The sequence below is a fragment of the Vespula vulgaris genome, chromosome 13 (assembly GCF_905475345.1).
Source record: "Vespula vulgaris chromosome 13, iyVesVulg1.1, whole genome shotgun sequence".
Taxonomy (NCBI): Eukaryota; Metazoa; Arthropoda; class Insecta; order Hymenoptera; family Vespidae; genus Vespula; species Vespula vulgaris.
In genome coordinates, this window is record NC_066598.1 from 4,559,575 (window position 1) to 4,579,611 (window position 20,037).

At 25.6% G+C, this 20,037-nt stretch overlaps 4 protein-coding genes across 5 annotated transcripts; 3 read left to right on the top strand and 1 right to left on the bottom strand.

Annotated features, from left to right (window-relative positions):
• Positions 1–45: 45 nt before the first annotated feature.
• On the bottom strand, positions 46–11,077 carry LOC127068655 (equilibrative nucleoside transporter 4). Of its 2 annotated transcripts, XM_051005076.1 has the most exons (11): positions 10,960–11,077; positions 10,517–10,864; positions 9,449–9,603; positions 9,224–9,352; positions 9,052–9,126; positions 8,613–8,836; positions 8,432–8,543; positions 8,016–8,183; positions 7,367–7,554; positions 6,696–6,936; positions 46–5,737 (listed from the first exon to the last, which is right to left on the bottom strand). In XM_051005076.1, exons 2-11 carry the CDS (start codon positions 10,684–10,686, stop codon positions 5,367–5,369), a joined length of 1,833 nt encoding a protein of 610 aa, XP_050861033.1. In that variant the 5' UTR covers positions 10,687–10,864; positions 10,960–11,077; the 3' UTR covers positions 46–5,366. The 2 variants fall into 2 exon arrangements, with proteins under 2 accessions (XP_050861033.1, XP_050861032.1); XM_051005075.1 differs by having other exon boundaries at positions 10,517–11,057.
• Positions 11,078–12,013: 936 nt separating this feature from the next.
• LOC127068295 (THAP domain-containing protein 1-like) lies at positions 12,014–13,048 on the top strand. Its single transcript, XM_051004253.1, has 2 exons — positions 12,014–12,226; positions 12,462–13,048. Exons 1-2 carry the CDS (start codon positions 12,156–12,158, stop codon positions 13,045–13,047), a joined length of 657 nt encoding a protein of 218 aa, XP_050860210.1. The 5' UTR covers positions 12,014–12,155; the 3' UTR covers position 13,048.
• Positions 13,049–13,562: 514 nt separating this feature from the next.
• LOC127068293 (uncharacterized) lies at positions 13,563–15,410 on the top strand. Its single transcript, XM_051004252.1, has 2 exons — positions 13,563–13,749; positions 13,999–15,410. The coding sequence occupies exons 1-2, from the start codon at positions 13,563–13,565 to the stop codon at positions 14,754–14,756; spliced, it is 945 nt and encodes a 314-aa protein (XP_050860209.1). The 3' UTR covers positions 14,757–15,410.
• Positions 15,411–15,633: 223 nt separating this feature from the next.
• LOC127068292 (myb-like protein D) lies at positions 15,634–19,710 on the top strand. Its single transcript, XM_051004251.1, has 2 exons — positions 15,634–16,746; positions 17,405–19,710. Exons 1-2 carry the CDS (start codon positions 16,492–16,494, stop codon positions 19,469–19,471), a joined length of 2,322 nt encoding a protein of 773 aa, XP_050860208.1. The 5' UTR covers positions 15,634–16,491; the 3' UTR covers positions 19,472–19,710.
• Positions 19,711–20,037: the final 327 nt, after the last annotated feature.

Genomic DNA, 20,037 nt, shown 5'->3' on the forward strand with positions numbered 1-20,037 from the left:
ATGATCTGTTATTATTTTATTATCATTTATCATTCGGATAAATTGTTCTCTCTAATTATTATAATCTCTTTATTTTATCCTTTTCATATATTCGTACTTATATTTATTAATACAATTCGTATCAAGATAGAGTCTCTTTTTGTATTAAGAGCTATATAAAGCATTTATATAGTCTCTATACAGAGCTCATATTTCCTCGTTCCTTCTTTTATTTCATTTTTCATCGTAGGAATGAATTATTTTGTTTATTAAGTAATTAATACGATTTCAATTCGTCTCGCAAAAAAAAGAAAGAAAATGATTTCTCTTTTTCTTTTTTATTTTTTCTTTTCTTTTCTTTTTCGTTTACTAAATATAACTTGGTTAAACGATCGATGATTAAAATTTACACTAGTAACATCATGTGAATTAAATCTTTTTTTTTTTTTCTTTTTTTTGCTTCCTTATCTCATGCGTATATTATGTACAATAGAGTGTTTGATTAAATTAAATATGATATTTATCATTAGTATGTATGGATATGTATACCTGTATACATTAAGATTAATGACAAATGTGATTAATTAATACGATTAATTCTAGAGTTGGAGAAAGAACTTATATTCTTTGAAAAATTAATACAACTATTGTTTAAAAAGGAAAAGTTTTAATAAATTTTCGTTTTTAATCTTTTCTTTTTTTAATCTTTATTTCTTTTTTTTTCACTTTTTGTTTCTTTTTTAAATTTTCGCGGTAATTATCATCTCTCTGTCGGTAAATTAGTTTTCTTTTTTTCTTTTTTTAAGTTTCTTCTCTCCGCGAACGGGATGTAACAAAATGAGATACATAGATACGTCTAACAAAAATATATATGTATATATGTGTGTGTATATATATATATATATATGTTCCTTCTCTACTCCTTTCAAATACAATTACGCAGTCCGCATAATGTTTCACATACACACATTTGGAAGTCTTTCTAATTTCTATATAAAAAAAAGCTACAGCTATTTCTCGACGATATCTAGATATGTATTATTGAAAATTTTTAAAATTGATTTTTTTTAATTTAAAATTTTTATCTCACGAGGAAAGACTACTGGTACTGCTTTTTTTCTTTTTCTCTTCCCTTTTTTTCCTTTTCACTTTTCTTTTTTTAACTTTTAATTTTTTGTTTGCTTTTTATCTTTTATGTTTTTTTTTTATTTATAAAACAAAGACGTTTAACACGGATATAATTAGCATGTATATAAGCGGTCAACGTTGTTTTTTTTTTCTTTTTTTTTTATCACCGATTACGACGATACAAGATTAAATTGATTTATTGATTTTGTTTCCCCTGTTTCTTGTGCTGGTAATGATTATATTATAGCAATGATTGTGAATTTTGAAAAATTAAAAATTTTTTTGATTTGTACCGGATTTGTGATGATAATAATAATTAAAAAAAAGTGGTTTTTCAAAAATTAGTAAAAAGAAAAATATGCTACTAGATATATATACATATATATTACAGAGAAGATTAAAAAAATAGACATTTTGAAAATATAAAAGAAAATATGTAAAAGTAACATGAATTTGTTAATTACATATATCTTAATTTTTAAAATATTAAAAATATAAAGAATGTGTTTCAAAATATATTCTAGAAAGAACGAAAATGAAGCACAGGAAAATAAAAAAGAAATTAAAAATAAATCGCATTTACGATAACTTGTATAATATTTTGATTTTAAAATTATATATATTACATTTTTTAATTATTTTAATTATATATTATGTAATACGAATTTGCAACTTTTATTTTTTTAGAAAGGAGAAAAAGATTAGAGAAGTAAAAAAGAAGAAAGAATTAAAAAAAAAAGAATAACTAAAATATCACAAAAATGTTCATTTTAAATGATTTACAATAAGTTGGATATTTTCATTTTTTAATTATATATCATCAACTTCATTTATACAAATTGTATTATATATAGCTTTCTTAATTAAGAATTTACAATTTCAGTTTCTTTAATAAAAAAATAAATAAATAAAATAAATAAATTTGTCGTACTTAGAAAGTTACACAAAAAAGAAAAAAGAAAAAAAGAAGAAAAAGAAAAGGAGGAAAAGAATCTTATTGACTAAAAAATAGACCTATTGAGTTCGCAAAGCGTTCACGAATTTAGAGTTAGTACAAGTCACAAAATTTCTAATTTCCCATTCATTTCTTATTGTAAGAGACTATGCAGAGTATCACGCAAAAGATATAGATATTTATGCGTGATATACTAATGTTTTTCTTAATAGACGATATGTTATTTTTGTGAATATGATTTGCATGTACATTTAACCACTGATAAAATGTGTTTATATGATTGACAATACTCTCGATTGTCAACCTAAGTTAGATGTCTCATAACTCGTTAGAGAAATGTTCTACTCAATTGCATAGATTAGAATAGTATAGAAAAACAAGAGAGGCAGAATAATATATATATATATATATATATATATATATATATATATATGGATAATAGAAAAGAGAGAGAGAGAGAGAAAAAGAGAGAGAGAGAGAGAGAGAGAGAGAGAGAGAGAGAGAGAGAGAGAGAGAGAAAGAAAGATCTTTTATGTTAATGAAGCCATTCTCGCATTTGTTTCATCACTACTTCATAAAATTCATTTTTTAATTGTTGCTTTGTTGTTTAAAAATATTTTAATTTGTTTGTTTGCTTCCTTGTTTGTTTGTCTGTTTGTTTGTTTTTCTTTTTCTTATATTTTAATGTTACAAAATTTGATTGTATCCTTCATACACGTTCTTCGATATGTCTTTAGATACGTATATAATAATAGTAATAATAGTAATAATAATAATAATAATAATAATAATAATAATAATAATAATAATAATAATAATAATAATAATAATAAATAACGATCGACTTATTTTTATAACAAAAATTTATGAATAATAATAATAATAATAATAATAATAATAATAATAATAATAATAATAATAATAATAATAGTAATAGTAATAATAATAATAATAATAACGATAATAATGATAATGATAATAATTTTATTTCTTTTTGTTTTGTTTTTTCTGTTACTGTTAGTTTTTTTGTATTTCCTTTCTTTTTTTTTCACGTAATGTGAACAACTTTATCGTTATTTATATAATAAAAAGAGAAAGAGATAGAGAGAAGAGGGGAGAGAGAAAGAGAGAGAAAGAGAGAGAAAGAGGTAGAGAGACAACTATCGTTCATAACTATCGTTCCCGTAAAGACATACATGTAACAACTTCGTACATAATAAACCTTGCGCAATAACTTTATCAAGTACACTTGATAAATTTTTTTTTAATTATCAAATTAATTAATTGATATGAATTAATTAAATCGACAGATTATTTTTCTTTAATTAATTAATTGATATGAATTAATTAATTTTTAAGCATCTATCTAACAGTCTGTGAATTGATGTTAGAGTTGCCAGAATATATAACACTTTATTGTATTTAATATCTCGAATTCCTTTTCTTTTTTCTTTTTTTTTTTCTTTCAATTTTATTTTGTGATTTAATTTAATGTAATTTGTCTTTTGTGATGTATTGTTCCAAGCAACTCCAACAATAATAATCGATTTATCAACGTAAACAAAGAGAGAAAGAGAGAAAAAGAGAGAGAGAGAGAGAGAGAGAGAGAGAGAGAATTAAAAAGAGAGGAAGTGAGAGAGTGAGAGAAAGCTTAACCAACGATATTTTTCCAAATAGGACGACTCACTTTTTTCTTATTTTTTTCTCTCGCTAATAATGTGGATGATATGCTTTTTTTTTCATTTTTTTTTAGTTTTTTATTTTTTGTTATTTTTTCTGTCATGCTTCATCTAACGTGAAGAGTATTTTGTCTTGCTTTTTATTTTTTTTTTTTAATTTTTTTTCCTTTGTTATGTCATTGTAATCGTATTCCATTACGATTTTGAAACTCGACAAGTTATTTGCGCTTTATCGATTTACCAAATTTTAATGTTTTCTCGTGATAAACGAAAATGTATAAATATCTACATTGCCTATTATCAGGGGCTAACAAATTACATACCGTTGAATGCCAATTGCAGATTTTGATGAAGTTAATTGTTTAAATTTAACGTTTTTTTTTATATTTATTTATTTATTTATTTTTATTTATTTATTTATTTACTTATTTTTTTTATTTTTTCATCTCAAGAGTGGAATACGTCGTTTTAGTTATTGTTATTAGATTAATTGCCAATCTTAAAAATAATTATTATAAATAATTATTAAATCACATCATATATATTTTTGATGCAATCAGACATTTTATTATACGTACGTTTTATATTTTTAAATTGTTTCTGTATACCAAAATTTTACTACAATTATATTAATAAAATAATTTCTTTAAAACGACATTTTTCTTTTTGTGACCTTTTTGATACAATCGATTTAGTCCACTTTCAAAATAATAATCTCAATTATTCTATAAACGAAGATATATTAGATCTTACACTACTTATCATCGATAATTATCGTCTATTAACAGTATCTTTTCTTTCCTTTCTTTGGTTAACAAATATTATCTACTAAATAACAACTAACGATAAAATTAATTAATACTATTAATCAATCTTAGAAACATTTTAAATAAAATACAAATGGCATTCAACGTGTTAACGAAGTATCAACATATTTGGATTGATTAATTTTTAAATCTATATAAATTCTTTTTCTTAAAAACAAAACAAAAAAATATTGTCAAGTTATTTGACAATAAACATTTTTTAACAGAAACAATAAATTTATAAAATCACACTTATCGTCTCAGTCTCTAACAAGTTCATCCTTTTTAGTTAAAATATTATTCAATATTTTTATAGATTTAAATCCCTGGCTTAGAATAGACTCAAACAATGTTCTACGAACTTATGGAGATAATAATATTTCAAATAATTTGATTTTATTCTTTGTATGCGTGTTCAATCTGGCGTTACATTACAAATATATGTTAATTAATTAATTAATAAACAATTTTTATCATCATTCACTATCAACAAAATTTTTTATGATGTTTCTTTTTTTTCCTTTTTATTTTCTTAACTGATGATATGGGGTCTACTAAAATGATAAATAAAAAGAAAAAAAGAAAAAAAAAAGATTATGAAAAATCGTCTAATTCTTTTTCTTATTTACTTTAAATATCTTTTAATTATTTTCTTCGTTCTATGAGAATATCATAAGTTTGCGCAATTTGTATTTATTGCTCGCGAATTTTATTTCTTTTGCCTTTTCTGTTTTTCTTTTCGCGAGAGAGTAAAGAGTAAAGGGAGTAAAGAGAGTAAGTAAAATACCAGATTTAACACAGCACACAAACGTGCTCGTTTTAATGTTGAATAATCGCATTACTGACTGAGGTCGTAACGTTGGCTAATATTTTCGGTGAGATCGTCGTTGGAAGGTCCGTGTAAATTGTGCTATTTGTTAACATAGTACTTGTCAATACTGTTGTTAGAATGCTAGCAGTTGTCTTTAATTTCGGTATCGTTGTTGATTTCTCTATAGTAGGTAATGTGGAAGACATGGCGTTTGTTATAATATTTATGGTCGTGTTATTATTTGGAATTATTATTGATTTCCATGGTTTCGGGCATAAATATTTCGTTTGAAACGGTGGACCAAAGCAAGTATCCATTAAATATGCTACCAATGAGCCAATCGTTAAGCCCGTTATATATGACAATGTCATTATATTGCCTGGTATAATACATAAAATAAAACAAAAACAAGAATTAGTTTAATCGATTTGTTTTCTTTTGTATTCTTTTAAATCTATTCCGAAGAAATGATTTAAAACATTTTATTTTAAATTATAAGTAATCGATTATGTTTATTTATTCATTTGTTGTAATTTTTTTTTAATATTCTTTATGTGCTTCTAGATAGGTAATAATTTATACTCCATTAAAAGCCCATTATAATAGATTAAATATTGAATCTTTTTTAAATAATTTATATTCTGTCCGGAGCCCCTTATGATAGATTAAAATGTCTGTATGCATACATTGCCTGCTATCAAGGGGAGGAACGCGGAAATTATTTAGAGACATAATATTGAAAAGCAATAATTACATTAAAATTAATAAATAGACATAACCGTTTGATGATAATATTTAAAATGAAACAATCAACGAATCGATTATTTTAATTATTTCCCTAACTCTTCAGAAAGATAAATAATTAATTAAATCTAAATGATTAATTTTATATGTATATAATTTGTACTTTTTCTTATTTCATCAGTACTTTTATTAATTAATGTTAAGTATTTTATAAAATAAATGATCAATATATATGAATATTTTGACACGAATATTTATAATAAAATATTAGTACGTAATATAAACGATCATTATAAATAAGTAAGCTTTAAAATTGTCTCCAGTTTTATTAACTATTTAAAATACTGACGAATTATTACATTTAATTATTATATTTAATAGTTTTTTTTTGTTTATTAATCGATATAATACTGATCACTTATATTACGTAATGATATATTATTACAAATATTAAAAATAAAATTTATTTGAATTTATCAATTAAAAAATTTTTTAAATATGATGAAGATATAATGAATATTTAATATGACTATAATTTATATTTATGTATATATTAATAAAAAATAATATTCAAAATTGTGATTAATTCCTACCTGCAAGTTCACGATGTTCCTCTGGTACTTTACTAGGCGCCTGAATCATCGGTATACTTCCAACAATACCATTTGTTAAACCAAGTAGCCAGGAGAATACTAATGGATAACATTCGTCGGATAATATAGGAGCGCTTCTTGGTATAGCGCATAACAAAAATAAAGGTATCAGTATAATCCTTGCACTCGAGAAGTAAAGTAAATGAGTACGTTTCCATTGAAATGGTATTGTTGCTAATAACTGTAAAAAATGAAGAAGTTAATGTAAATAACGATAATTAACGAACAATTTTAAATAAGACTCAAATGGATCTTCTTATAAGTTAAAATTAAATTTAATTATTTAAACATTATTAATTAAATATTTATATTGTATATAATAAATATTTATTTGTATATAAATATTTATTTAGATATAAATTAAATATTTATATTATAAAATTAAATTTAATTATAAAACAATATTATTTATTAAATAATTCATCGATGTTATATCCAAACGTTAATTTTATCGATATAATTTCTAGTATTAATTAATAGTAATTTAATTGATGGATATATTTGAAGTGTTATAAATTGAATTTTTTCGTTTCTTCTTTTTTTTTTTAATTTAATTTACTCAAATCTTTTTTTAAATGTATTGTTATATTAATTTTATTTTTATATATTACCTTGCCAAAGAGATCGGAAACATTGAAAGCTGTCATCAAGATGACCGGCATCCATGATTCGTATTTGCAAGATACAATTTCTGACACTATTCCTGGATATAAACAAAGAGTTACGAAATATGCAATTCCGATGCTAGCCATGTATGGGAAGATAAGTTTTGAGACTTCGTATCTTGCCAGTAATCCTCCTGAAAATAATTCAAATGAAAGAATTCTTATTAATTAAAAAAAAAAAAAAAAGTATAAAAAGAAAAAAAGAAAAAGATTTGACAATTTGTTCTTTTAAAAATATTGTCCAATTGCTTTAAAAATGACGATCATTTTACAGCAAATTGATATTAAAATTTAACAAAATCGACCAGATTGATTTTTACCAGATTCAATCGAAAAAAAAAAGAAAAAATGCCTTATAACATGAAGATTTACTCTAATAAATATCGGATACATTATTTAATAGATTTCAAAATGCCGATGACATAATTTTAAATATTGATCATCAGTATCTAACGAAACATCTCTAATCGAATTCTTAAAAAATGCTTTTAATCAAAATTTGCGTAGAATATTGAAACGAATCATATAGAGTTTTCAATTAATTGCTTAAACAATGTTATTTTATCTAACAATTAAATGTGAACAAGAAACTTACTTTTAATACCAGACCAAGGTTTACTATTTTGATTAGCGTAAGAACCTCTCATCACCACAACATCTTCAACTTTATAAGTTGGACCAGCACTTCCTGCTAAATTTCCAGAAGTTGCACTGGGCTCGTAAACAGGATTACTAAAGGAGAATGCTGAGTATTGTCCGACGCCTAAAAGGAATAAAAATCATTTTTCAAAAATTACTAAAGAAATTACTCTCCTTTTTTTCTCTCTTTATATATCTCTTTTTTCTCTAAATCAACGAATTAATCATAAATTCGATTGAATAATATATATAAATTATAAATTATTAAATTATAACATTAATATAGAAAAAAAAGAAAAAAATCGTTTCTTTAAATACATAAAAAAAAGGAAATTAAATTAAATAATATTTTTACGTTCAAAAATATATTACCATTTATATCTGTACTTGCACTAGTAGATTCGATGCCCAGTGGACTGGTTTGTATCTTCAAAATTCCGTATTGACCTTTAGTTGGGTCACCCACCTGGTCAAGCGGATCCATCTGTCGAATGAAATCATTTAATCTCTGAATCTCTCATCGTTATTGCCAATGTTAAAATCACTCGGTTACCAGGCCAACGTCCTCCGTTGGTTCCAATGTAATACGATTTCTCTCTTGACATAGTGTTATATAGAATTGTACGAAATCAGTCTTTCGTACTACTTGATGTAACACGAAACACATTAGTATCGTCAAATTCGACAATGCGAAGAACATCGATGTATTACCACGTTCATCTTCCAGCAACGATTTCGTCAAAATTCGATTAATCGAAACCCAAAATCCAGCAACACCTATGTACAAAATCGTTGAATAAAATTTTCTTAAATAAACCTCGTTAATTCATTAATCGTTACGATCAATTAAATTGTCAACGCGATAAATAGATTATTTTTCCAAGTTATTTTTTTTTTGTATTTTTTCACTAAAGGAAAAAAAATGTTAAACGATTGATAACTGCTTTTGTTTTATTCATTTTTCTCTTTTTCCAAATTTAATATCTACTTACTCTCTCCGGTCATAACGGCTTGTGTATATCGACTAGGAAGCATCGAAGTATATCCATAAAAGCTCGATTGTTGGACTGTTAATTATCAAAGATATTTTTTAATAGGAAATAAAAAATTTCGATGATTTTATAAAGAAATTATAATGAAGAATAATAACAACGGACACGATACCTGTACAACCAAGCGAGACAATGGCAACAGCTATTAAATTTATATTATATGAAGTAGTAGCACCAAATAGTTCCCACCAAATTTCGCATATTACCACGAAATTCAATGTAACGAACGAAACCAAGTAACCTGGTAAACAAACGACGATAACGATCATGATAATAATTATAAATAAAATTCAATAAAAATGTATTGTATACTTATACATATATACGTATCCCTTACCAAAAGTTATTCGCATGTTCAGAGACAGTGTTTCAACTAAAATGTTATTAGCGAATACTGCAAAAAAGGCCATTGTAATATAAACGACTGACATGTCGAATATTACTGTTGTACCGGGGTATCTTGTTTGAAAGTAATCCACAGCGATTATAAAGCTGTAATCATAAGATATGACGACACATTGCGATATAATATATATACTTTTTATAAACGTTAAAGCTGATGGCATATCATATAAAATTAAATATATTTATATATATATATATAATTTTATATTATATATTTATTCTATATACATATTATTTTATATATGCTTTTATATTATATATTTATATTATATATACATATGTATAAACGAGCTATCTTTTAATATTATTTTATTATTTATTAGATTTGTAACTAAATTAGTAAATTAAAATATAAAGGAATATGTTATAATTACTTAAACATTATAATATATATATATATATATATATATATATATATAATTTGACATTTTACTATAAAAAAATTAAAATTATTAAAATAATGTAATAGTTCGACAAATTGTAAAAAAAATTATTGAAGTAAAAATATAAATAGATAATTTATAACTACTTAAACATCATATATATATATATATATATATATATATATATATATATATAATTCGATATTTTATCGTAAAAAATAAAAATTATTGAAATAATATAACAGTTCAATGTGAACAAAAAATTATTGAACTAAAACATATAAATAGATACATTATAATTATCTACAACTTATGTAAAAATTATATATATATAAATCTATAAAATTCGACAATTTCTTATAAAAAATAAATTTTTCTAATGAAAGAATATATAATAATCTCATGCTTGAATTGACGATTTAATTCGGAATCTCTCATTGATTCCGCAAGGTGGTTCAATCGATTACAGTGTCTATGTTCTACAAAGGTCAGACCACGAGACACTATTTAGTATTCGAAGGTCTTTGACATAAGCTCTGAAAATGTATATAATACGCATTCACACTATAAATATTTATATATATATATATATAACATTAAAAAATGATTAATATGACCTGTTGTACGGTAATAGGAAGCCTATTCCACCAAGTATCAAGGCCAGATAGATGAAGTTGCATTTGTCGACCGGTGGTGAAAGATGTGTAAATCCATTAGACAATTTAAATTCATTCATGCCTCTTGCTTTTCCTAATTGCACATATCCACGACTGAGATTTTCGTCCATTTTGTTCTTTTTTATTAATTTTTCTTTTAAGCACTTAGAATGATTAGGATCGACGAATTTTAAAGTAGTGGAGATTAGAAACTTTGGAGGATCGATCAAATGGATTTTTTTTTTCCTTCTAGAGATACATGATAGGAGTCGGTGTTGGATACTTATAGTTTATTTTGAGTCTTCCAAACTGAAAGATAACTCGAGAATTAGGGAGGAAAAAAAAGAACAGAGATAGATAAGTAGAAGAGAAGAAGAAGAAGAAGAAGAAAAGGAAAGTCGCACCATGTACACACTTCTCACTGATCGGTTAACAGCACCTGATCAACGCGTTATTTATTTCTTCTCAACACTTTGTTCAGACGTGTGTTTCGTGCCGGAATATCACAGGCGCATGCTTTGAAATTTGTCTCATTGATTTCTGCGCGCGCAAACATTCTATCCTTTTCGTGACTCTTCATAGCTGACAATAAGTATCAACTTTCTCCTCTTGTCGGTAAAGAAAAAACATTTATTTATTCACTAAAACGATTTATTTGAAATATACAACAAAATTTCAACACATTGCGTGTTGGCATGAAAAAGTATCATTTTATAATATTAATTGTTAATAACGTATTAGAGCTGATTCGAAATATCATTTTTGCATTTTTCTTTTTTTTTTTCTTTTTTCCTTTTTTTTTTTTCAAAAATTGAATACGTCAATATGTTTTGTTTCTTATTTTTTTAATAATGAATTAATCGATTACGAAGGAACGTATGCATAAATAAATTAATTAAAGTTTAAATAATCTTTTTATTAATTTAATCGCGTTCATTTATTTATTTTATTTCATTATCAATTTATTGATAATGAAATTTTTATCTCCTTGCAGTAGTTTTATTATTATCTATTATTAGGAATTAAAAATTTCTTATCGACAAGTAATTTTACCGACGGAATATAAAATTTATCGACTGTGTATTAAATGAATTAAAATTATCGACGGATCATGTTTCATACAAATATAATTATATACGATTGATAAGTAAATTTAATTGATTTATTACTATGATATTAATGTTCTTAAATTAAACAGTTAACGAATTGATTATATTCAAATATTTTCATAGATCTTCGAAAAGAATTATAATAAATTAATTAATATAAATAAAAGAACAATTATTAAGCATTTGTTTTCTTTACTATTAAATAAATAATGAATATATATATATATATATATATATATATATATACACATATATATATATATATTATATAGAATAACAATTTAAACAATATTTACTATATAAATGATTTATAGCAACTACTGAGTCATCTGGTGTTAAAAGAAGAAAGTAATGTAGTTGAAAGATCGCCATTTGTAAGCGACAGGCAAAACAAAAGTTCAATTTTGTAAAAGTTAATAAGAACGTATTAAAAGTGATGTTTTTAAAAGATTTATTTTCGTTTAATTAGTATAAAATATCGGCTTAATAAAATGCCTACATCGTGTAGTGTATATGGTTGCAATAATAGATATTCGAAAGAGAAAAAATTTCAATTTTTTACGCAAGTATCATTTTCCTTAAATTATTATTTTTTTCTTTCTAACATTCAATAACTAAACAATATTTGTTGTGTGCATATATATACACACACACATACATACATATATATATGTATCAAGTAAACAAGTATAATTTTCTGTTATTAAAGTAACAATTTAGACTAATGTCAATAGTATTTGTATCGTATATATATAAATACATTTAATATATCTGTTTATATATATATTCTATTATAGATTTCCATTCAAGAATGAACATAGACTCGCAGCTTGGATAACGGCTGTTAACAGAAAAGATTGGAAGCCATCTAAGGCAAGTAGAATTTGTAGCGCACATTTCAAGCCGCAAGACTTCTTGCATCGTCCTGGTACAGCTTGGTATCCATATATCAGACGTTTAAAGCACGATGCTGTTCCATCTATATTTTCAAATTATTCTAATCATTTGGAATCGAGCAAGTCTGAATTAGAAAAAGAAAAGTTTGTGACATCTGTTAGAAGAGAATCCAAATGTTCTAACGAACTAAAACAAAGTTTTGACGATCCACAATTATATTCTAATGGATTAAACAAAGTAACTTTAGAAGTAGAAAACAACGAGGAACAAATGGAAGTTGATTTTACAGATTTGGAGAAAGATTTAATAATCGACGAATTACAACATGAAATTCATATATTGAAACAACAAATAAATAGGAAGGATACAAAGATAGAACGTATGAAAGAATTGATATCACGTTTGCAAGACAGAAGAATCGATAATTTTTTTTGGAAATTACTAAAAGATAACAGAGTGTACATTCTTACTCCACAAAGACGTTAAGTCTGTGGCGCCACAGATAAATTAATGTTATTTTGAATCAGTATTTTTCTCATTAACTATAAACTATGACATATTTTAACAAGAATTTTGATTTAGCAAAATTTCTTCAATTTGTACAAGTTTATATCAATGATCGTGAACATAAAAAATTCATCATATCAGAAGTTTCAAAAATTTTTATACGCCATCTGCGTTAGCGGCGCCACCAATGCGGCGCCACATCCCTACTATACGTGGCTCTTATGTGGAAGAGGTTACTGTATTGTCATCATCAATTTGTGACGGACACAAAATTCAAAAGCATTGAGTTGTTTCTTGTATATGTGGTTTTAAATGTAACAACGATTTTTATAATCAATTAATAACAATAATTCGATGTATTGAACGAATGTTTCGTCTTGAATACAAAAACCTTCGTTGTTACTCTTTGTGGCGCCACCGAGTTGCTTTGTGCAAGTATCTTGTGGTCTAGTGTGGCGCGGTAATGTTACTTATAAGGAACACATAGATACAACATGGAAGATATCAATAATATAAATACTGAAGATTTTATTTCGGAAATTGAATTACGTCCAGCTATTTGGGAATTATCCAGTGATGATTATACAAATAAAATTACCAAGAAGAACGCTTGGGAAGAAGTTATTAGGAAATTCTGTCCAGAATTTGAAAGAAAGTCTAATGCAGAAAAAAATAATATTGGTAAGTTTTTCAGTTTCCAAAACATTTTTAAAGTGAATATAGTATTTGAATTACAATTACTTGTTTGCTTTTCCTGATTTACTTAGGAAAATTTTTTGTTTATATTAGTATGTTGTATCTTGTATGTTGATCTTTGACTTATATTGACATACGATGAATAATAGAATTAAAAATAGCTGAAAGAATGAACTGATGGAAGAATGAATTTTGTTTACGTTATGGTGTTTCAAGGAGTCATTATCTTTACAGCCTTACGTTTCCAAAGAAAATGGAAGAGTTTGCGAGACTGTTATTCTAGAGAATTATTAAAAATGAAAAAGGAAAAATCAGGTTCGGGGACCCCTGCTAATCGAAAGCAGTATATGTATTATAACAAATTGAGCTTTTTACAAACTGTTGTAAAACCGATGTCAGGCGTAATAGAAAATGTAGATAATATGACGATGTTGGTGAAGAAAGAACCAGAAAGACAAGGAGAAATGGAAGCTAGTCTAAAATCACGTTCTCGAAATAAAAGAAATATATCTGATATGAAACAGTTGGAGGAAGATAAGCTTTTCGTAAGCGTAGCTGAAAAATTAATGAGAGGAAAGAGTCAAGAAACTATGGAAAAGGATGAGGACACATTATTTGTCTTGTCGTTAGTACCTGAGTTAAAAAAGATTCCAGATGATATCAAGCTCGATGTTAAATGTGAACTATTAAATGTTTTTAAGAAAGCTAGATTAAGTCAAAGCTTTCCCTCTTCTGCGTCATCACCCTCAACGTGTTCGATTCCTTCTTTAAATTTTCCATTTACTAATCAATGCCAATTTACGCAAGGCTATAAACAAAGTAATCAATCCAATGTAAATAGATCCACTACTCATACACAAACAGCAACATATTCGTATCCGCAAACGCAAAGTCCACTTTCATCTTCGGTACACACAACGCCTTCTCCAACATCATCACAACTTTCACATTCTTCGCAGAATTCATATATTGACTTTACCGATAACATGTAGTTCAATATAAATATCCAAGATTTATGTATAATTATATTTTATATCTTACAATTGGAAGGAGTAATTTTGAATTTTAAGAGAAATAAAATCTTCTAAACTCTAAAGCTAGTTTTGACTATAAAGAAAATCTGTTAGATATATCTGTATTTTTTGGTATAACGATTTGTCAAATCTTTTGAATATTTGGATGTTGAAAAAAGAAGTATCATTATTTTCTCACAAGCTATTATATTTTATATTTTATACATGTAGCTCTTATATACAAAATCAGTTTCATAAAATTTTTATAGGCTAATCGTGGCTCACTTAATACCGTATATAAATCTAAGGGTGGCGTTAGCGTCGACAGATATATATTCATCTTTCGTTGAAAGAATGTGTGACTTCAGCGACAAGATGGGCAAAATATGAAATAGAAGCGTAATAGAGAAACACTGCCCCCACTATGCGTTCATCTTATCGGTATATAAGCTTCTTTGAGGTTACATACCTCTTCTATTTGACCTAATAATCGAGTTAGTAGAGTTAGAGTATTAGTGTAGTAGGATGAATTATGAGGTAAATTTTTTACTCTCATATTTATATCTTTTTTATGTTAATAATGTAATTTTTGCAATAATTTACATTAGAGCAGCATCGATACAATTTTGATTTACGATAAATTCATAGAGAATAATAATTAATACAATTGTTACATATAATAGTACATAAATTTGCGACAAAAGAAAGAATCGAAAAATTTTGTCGATTATTTTGTCAAAAGAGAAAACAATATATAATAATTAGTGAATAGTTATATATTATAAATAATATTATTTTGATAAAAATTAAAACGTGTTAATATTCTTTTTCTTTATGCTTACCCTATAAGTCTAGTTCACGTTATATTATTTTCGATTATTATTACTATTATTATTACTAATAATAATAATATATAATAAAATAATATAATAATTGTAGTTGACTCGATCGATTTTTTATTTCAGGACGAATGAGCAGTTAATGCCACAAATGGATGATGCGGAGTATTTTTTTTTTTAAATTTTTAGCGTCATTTAAAAGTATGGATCTTTCGGATATTTATTTGATTCCTTTTTTATCAAAATTGTTCGAATATTTTTAATGAATAACCGTTCGAGTTATATAAATAAAATATTATTCTTACTCACGATAGTCTTTGTCTACAAATTCGCAATATTTTCTGATATCGAAAGAGAGATTTGTATCATAAAAAGAAAAAGAAATTAAATATAAAATAAAAAAAAAACTAAATAAATTAATTATAAGATAGAATATATTTTTGAAATATTTAAATGTTAATATATATCGTTGAATAATATCGTCGTTATCAATTATGAAAAAAAGAAAAAAAAAAAGAAAGAAAAAAATATTACGATACGAGATAAGTTCATATCGAAAGATATATAAAAAGTCGACATCTTGTATTCTAATCATTCGGTATAACCTCTCTCAAAAAGTAAAATCGAAATTTTTTTTGTTTATACAAAATGATCCGACAAATTCAATAGTAATAATATCCTGTAATAGGAATCATGGCATCCGAATCAAGATATTTCCGGTAACATAATTCCGTTTAAAATCCGATCAAAGAGAGAGAGAGAAAGAAAGAAAGAGAAAGAGAGAGAGAGAAAGAGGGACAATATTGAAAATAAAAGGAATAAAAAAAAAAAAAAGAGAAAGATAACAGAAAGAAAGAGAAGAAAAAGAAGCTAACATGAACGCATTTTCTGAAAATCCATTTTTTTTCTTTGTGGATAATGCTCATCCTATATTTCCTATGGATGTTTTTCAAGATGCCGGCAAAATAATAGAATTATCGGACACTGGATGTGATGCAATTTCTCCGTCGTCTTCGGTTCGACAAAAAAAAGATAAAAATCAATCACATTGCGAAAAGAAGGTACCCCGTCATGATCCAGCATCGAAAAATATACGAAAAATATTCGATCAGAAACAAGAAACAAATAGGGTTTGTTTCAATTATTATATGCAAATTTTAAATAACAAAATTAAATACGATAATTATTTTAAGTAGTTAATAAGATACGTTTTACATACGATACGATAAAATGCAATTTTTACTGCGGAAGGAAAAAGAAAAATTGAAACGAAATGAAATTAATAGAAAGAAACATATTTGTAGTATTTTATATGATAAATATTTTATATTGTACTGGGTGTTCTGATTAATAAATAGGGAAATATTTTAGGGCTGGTTTTAGGATATAAAAACAATAGAAAAAAAAGTTCATATAAATATATATACTATTTGACTTTATTTTCGAGCTAGATATATATATATATATATATATATATATATATGTATACATATATATATTATATTTTATATCATATTTAATTTAAAAAAGTGAAATACAGATGTATATATTTCTTTTTATTAATTGTATATAATTATATTTATATTATATAAATTTTATTTATTAATTATATATATTTTATAATTATATATAATAAGAAATGATATGTATATATATATTATTTTATTTCGTCTATTGATTTCATTTCGTTTCCATTTTCTTCTTCTTTTTATTATTATGTAAATTAATGTTTTTATATTCACATATATATAATATTATATATTTTTTATATATAAATAATTTAAATAGGAAGAATTCCAGAAAAAAAGTAACACGAGAGGCAACACATCGACTACAGACAAAACACCACCGAAGAAAATAAAAACGAAAGAATTTTTGAGGGAAAGATCTAAAACTATGGATCGAGAGAATAATGAAAAAATTGATCAATGGGAACGCAATATAGCTGATTTTGAAAGTATATTAAGAGGTCAAGGAAATTTTATAGATGATTTGTCATCGAATGATGTCACCGACGATTCCGATTTATCAAATTATTTACTTAAAAAGGCAACTAATAGAAAAAACAAAAGGGAAGAAAAAGAAACTCGAAAAAAAGTTTTTGATCCGTACAAAAATTCGAATGAATCGACATCTACTACAAAATTATCTCAATCGCGTCATGGTTCGAATGATTTAGAAAATGATAATAATAAAAGAAAACGAATTTTTTCCGCAACGTGTTCGTCGCAAAAAAAGAAAGAAAATTTCTCAAAACCTATATTCAATGACATCACAGATAACACCAAGATAAAAAATGATTTTTCATTCGTAAATAATGTTAACGAAAGAAATGACGAAATGTTGAAAGATTTTGACAAAGAAATAAAAAAATCGATCGATCGTGCTGTGGATATAGACAGTATTTCGGATATGTTTGAGAATTTTGATGAAAATGTAATAAAAAAAAGTGAAAATATTAATGAAGAAAAAAATGATTTGAGGTTGGAAAAACAAGAAAACGTTGAAATTTTGAAAAATAATTTTAATCGTCAAGACGTTAATCATGAGATGGATAATAAAACGTTATTTGAAAGGAGAAAGGGCACTTCAAGAAGTGCCGATCTCGATAAAATGAAATATCGTGACAATATGGCGAAACGTAATGTTAATAAAAATTCGATGAAATCGGATAGAAATAATCTTGCGACATCAAAAATTCAAGATAATGAGAATAATATCGAGAAGGAAAATTTTAATAATAAAAATAATAAAACGAAATCGAGAGTTCTACCGAAAAGTGCAGGCTCGTTTTCTCGACGAAAGGAAGATATTCAAAAAGAAAAAGTCGAATTGAAAAAGGAAATAAATAATATGGCGTTCTCTTTTGACGATAATTCCGATGCATCGAAAAAATTGAAAAAGAATATCAAGGAAAAATCACCGACTAGAAATCAAATTTCTGGATATTCTTTATCAAAATCTGTTAGAGAAGAAAAGGAAAATGACAAAGCGGGTATTCAAAGAAAAGATTTAGAAAATATCGGCGCCATTTTTATATCCTCAGCTATGAAAAACTCTAAAAGATGGTCGAATTCAAAGACGACCGATAAGGAGGATAAAAATCTCCAAAGCAATAACGATCTGAAAAATAAATCTGATCAATTAGAAAGTAACAAGATTGAAGAAGCTAACAGCGATGAAACATCATCTTTTTCAAAAATTCATTCGACGATTTCAAATCTTTTAAAATTATCGGATAAAACGGAAAAATCGATAAGATCAAGAATACCGATTGCGATTTCTCGATTGAAAAAGGAATTAGGAGACAATTTTGATATTTCTAAATTAGAAAATCGTAGAAGATCGAGATCGAGATCGAAAGTGGTCATTAGAGAAAATAATCGATTGAAAGATAACAAAATCGACGAATCAACGTCGACTGCTATAATTTTGGTCGACAAATCGGATTGCACGAGAGACGATGATAATGAAGAAAATGATCGAGAAAAATCTAGATCGAATTCGTCGAATAGAAAATACGAAGGAGCTCGTAAAAAGAAAATGGACGTTGAACTGAAAGTTTTTAAAATGGCAAAAGCTGAAAAAGAGGAAAGGAGAAAAGAATTTGAGAAATGTGGTTTACGTGAGCCAGTGAAGAAACTGAAAAATGGATCTCAGGAAATGATCGATATTGCTGTTACGATACTTGAAAGGAAATCGGAAGGGGTAAAAACATCTTCGAATTCTGACGATAAACATCTTGAAAACGTTCATGCGAATCAGGAAGAAGGTTATTCGAAACCTTATTCTTTGAGAAGCGGCATATATTCCAGATACTTTCCTAATCTTCCATCCAAAACTTATCGAACTTAATTTTTTTTTCGTTATTTTTATAGTATTACAAATATATACAAAAAATCATACTATTTATTGTCTTTTTAAATGCAAATTCGATTATAATTTTTCAATATTAAATAAAAAATATTAATAAGAAAAATTTCATAGGACTAATTTATACGTAGTATTCAAATTTTTATCTATATATAGATATCTGTCTTATGTTACTAAAATATTTGATTTTAGGCGAATACTCCTTGACTAATACTTCTTAAATAATAATAAACAAATATATACAAAAGCAATAACGTTTAATAAATGACTAACAACGTATTAAATGTGTGAAACAATTGTATCAAATTTTTAGAATATTTTTATGATTTTCTAAAAGTTTAAGGCAGCAATAGTAGAAACTATTTTATCGATCGGTAAAAACTCAGTCAATAATAGTCCAGTTCTTGTTATATTGGCTGAGAGAAAGTTGGTAAATAAGATAACTGTGTTTTATCGATCGGTACAAAATCGGTCGGAATATTAGGATCCTGTTTTATCAACTGGTTAAAAAAATTAAAATTTTTATCGCTTTTTATTTTTGAAATGAT

Excerpts from the sequence above, each read along its gene's own strand:
- LOC127068655 (XM_051005076.1), bottom strand. The coding sequence starts at position 10,686 with ATGGACGAAAATCTCAGTCGTGGATATGTGCAATTAGGAAAAGCAAGA. Across the intron at positions 9,353-9,448 it reads GAACATGCGAATAACTTTTG|GTTACTTGGTTTCGTTCGTT; the intron begins GTAAGGGATACG and ends TTTGTTTACCAG. Across the intron at positions 9,127-9,223 it reads TGTCTCGCTTGGTTGTACAG|TCCAACAATCGAGCTTTTAT; the intron begins GTATCGTGTCCG and ends GATAATTAACAG.
- LOC127068295 (XM_051004253.1), top strand. The coding sequence starts at position 12,156 with ATGCCTACATCGTGTAGTGTATATGGTTGCAATAATAGATATTCGAAA. Across the intron at positions 12,227-12,461 it reads AAAAAATTTCAATTTTTTAC|ATTTCCATTCAAGAATGAAC; the intron begins GCAAGTATCATT and ends ATTCTATTATAG.
- LOC127068293 (XM_051004252.1), top strand. The coding sequence starts at position 13,563 with ATGGAAGATATCAATAATATAAATACTGAAGATTTTATTTCGGAAATT. Across the intron at positions 13,750-13,998 it reads TGCAGAAAAAAATAATATTG|CCTTACGTTTCCAAAGAAAA; the intron begins GTAAGTTTTTCA and ends TTATCTTTACAG.
- LOC127068292 (XM_051004251.1), top strand. The coding sequence starts at position 16,492 with ATGAACGCATTTTCTGAAAATCCATTTTTTTTCTTTGTGGATAATGCT. Across the intron at positions 16,747-17,404 it reads AGAAACAAGAAACAAATAGG|GAAGAATTCCAGAAAAAAAG; the intron begins GTTTGTTTCAAT and ends TAATTTAAATAG.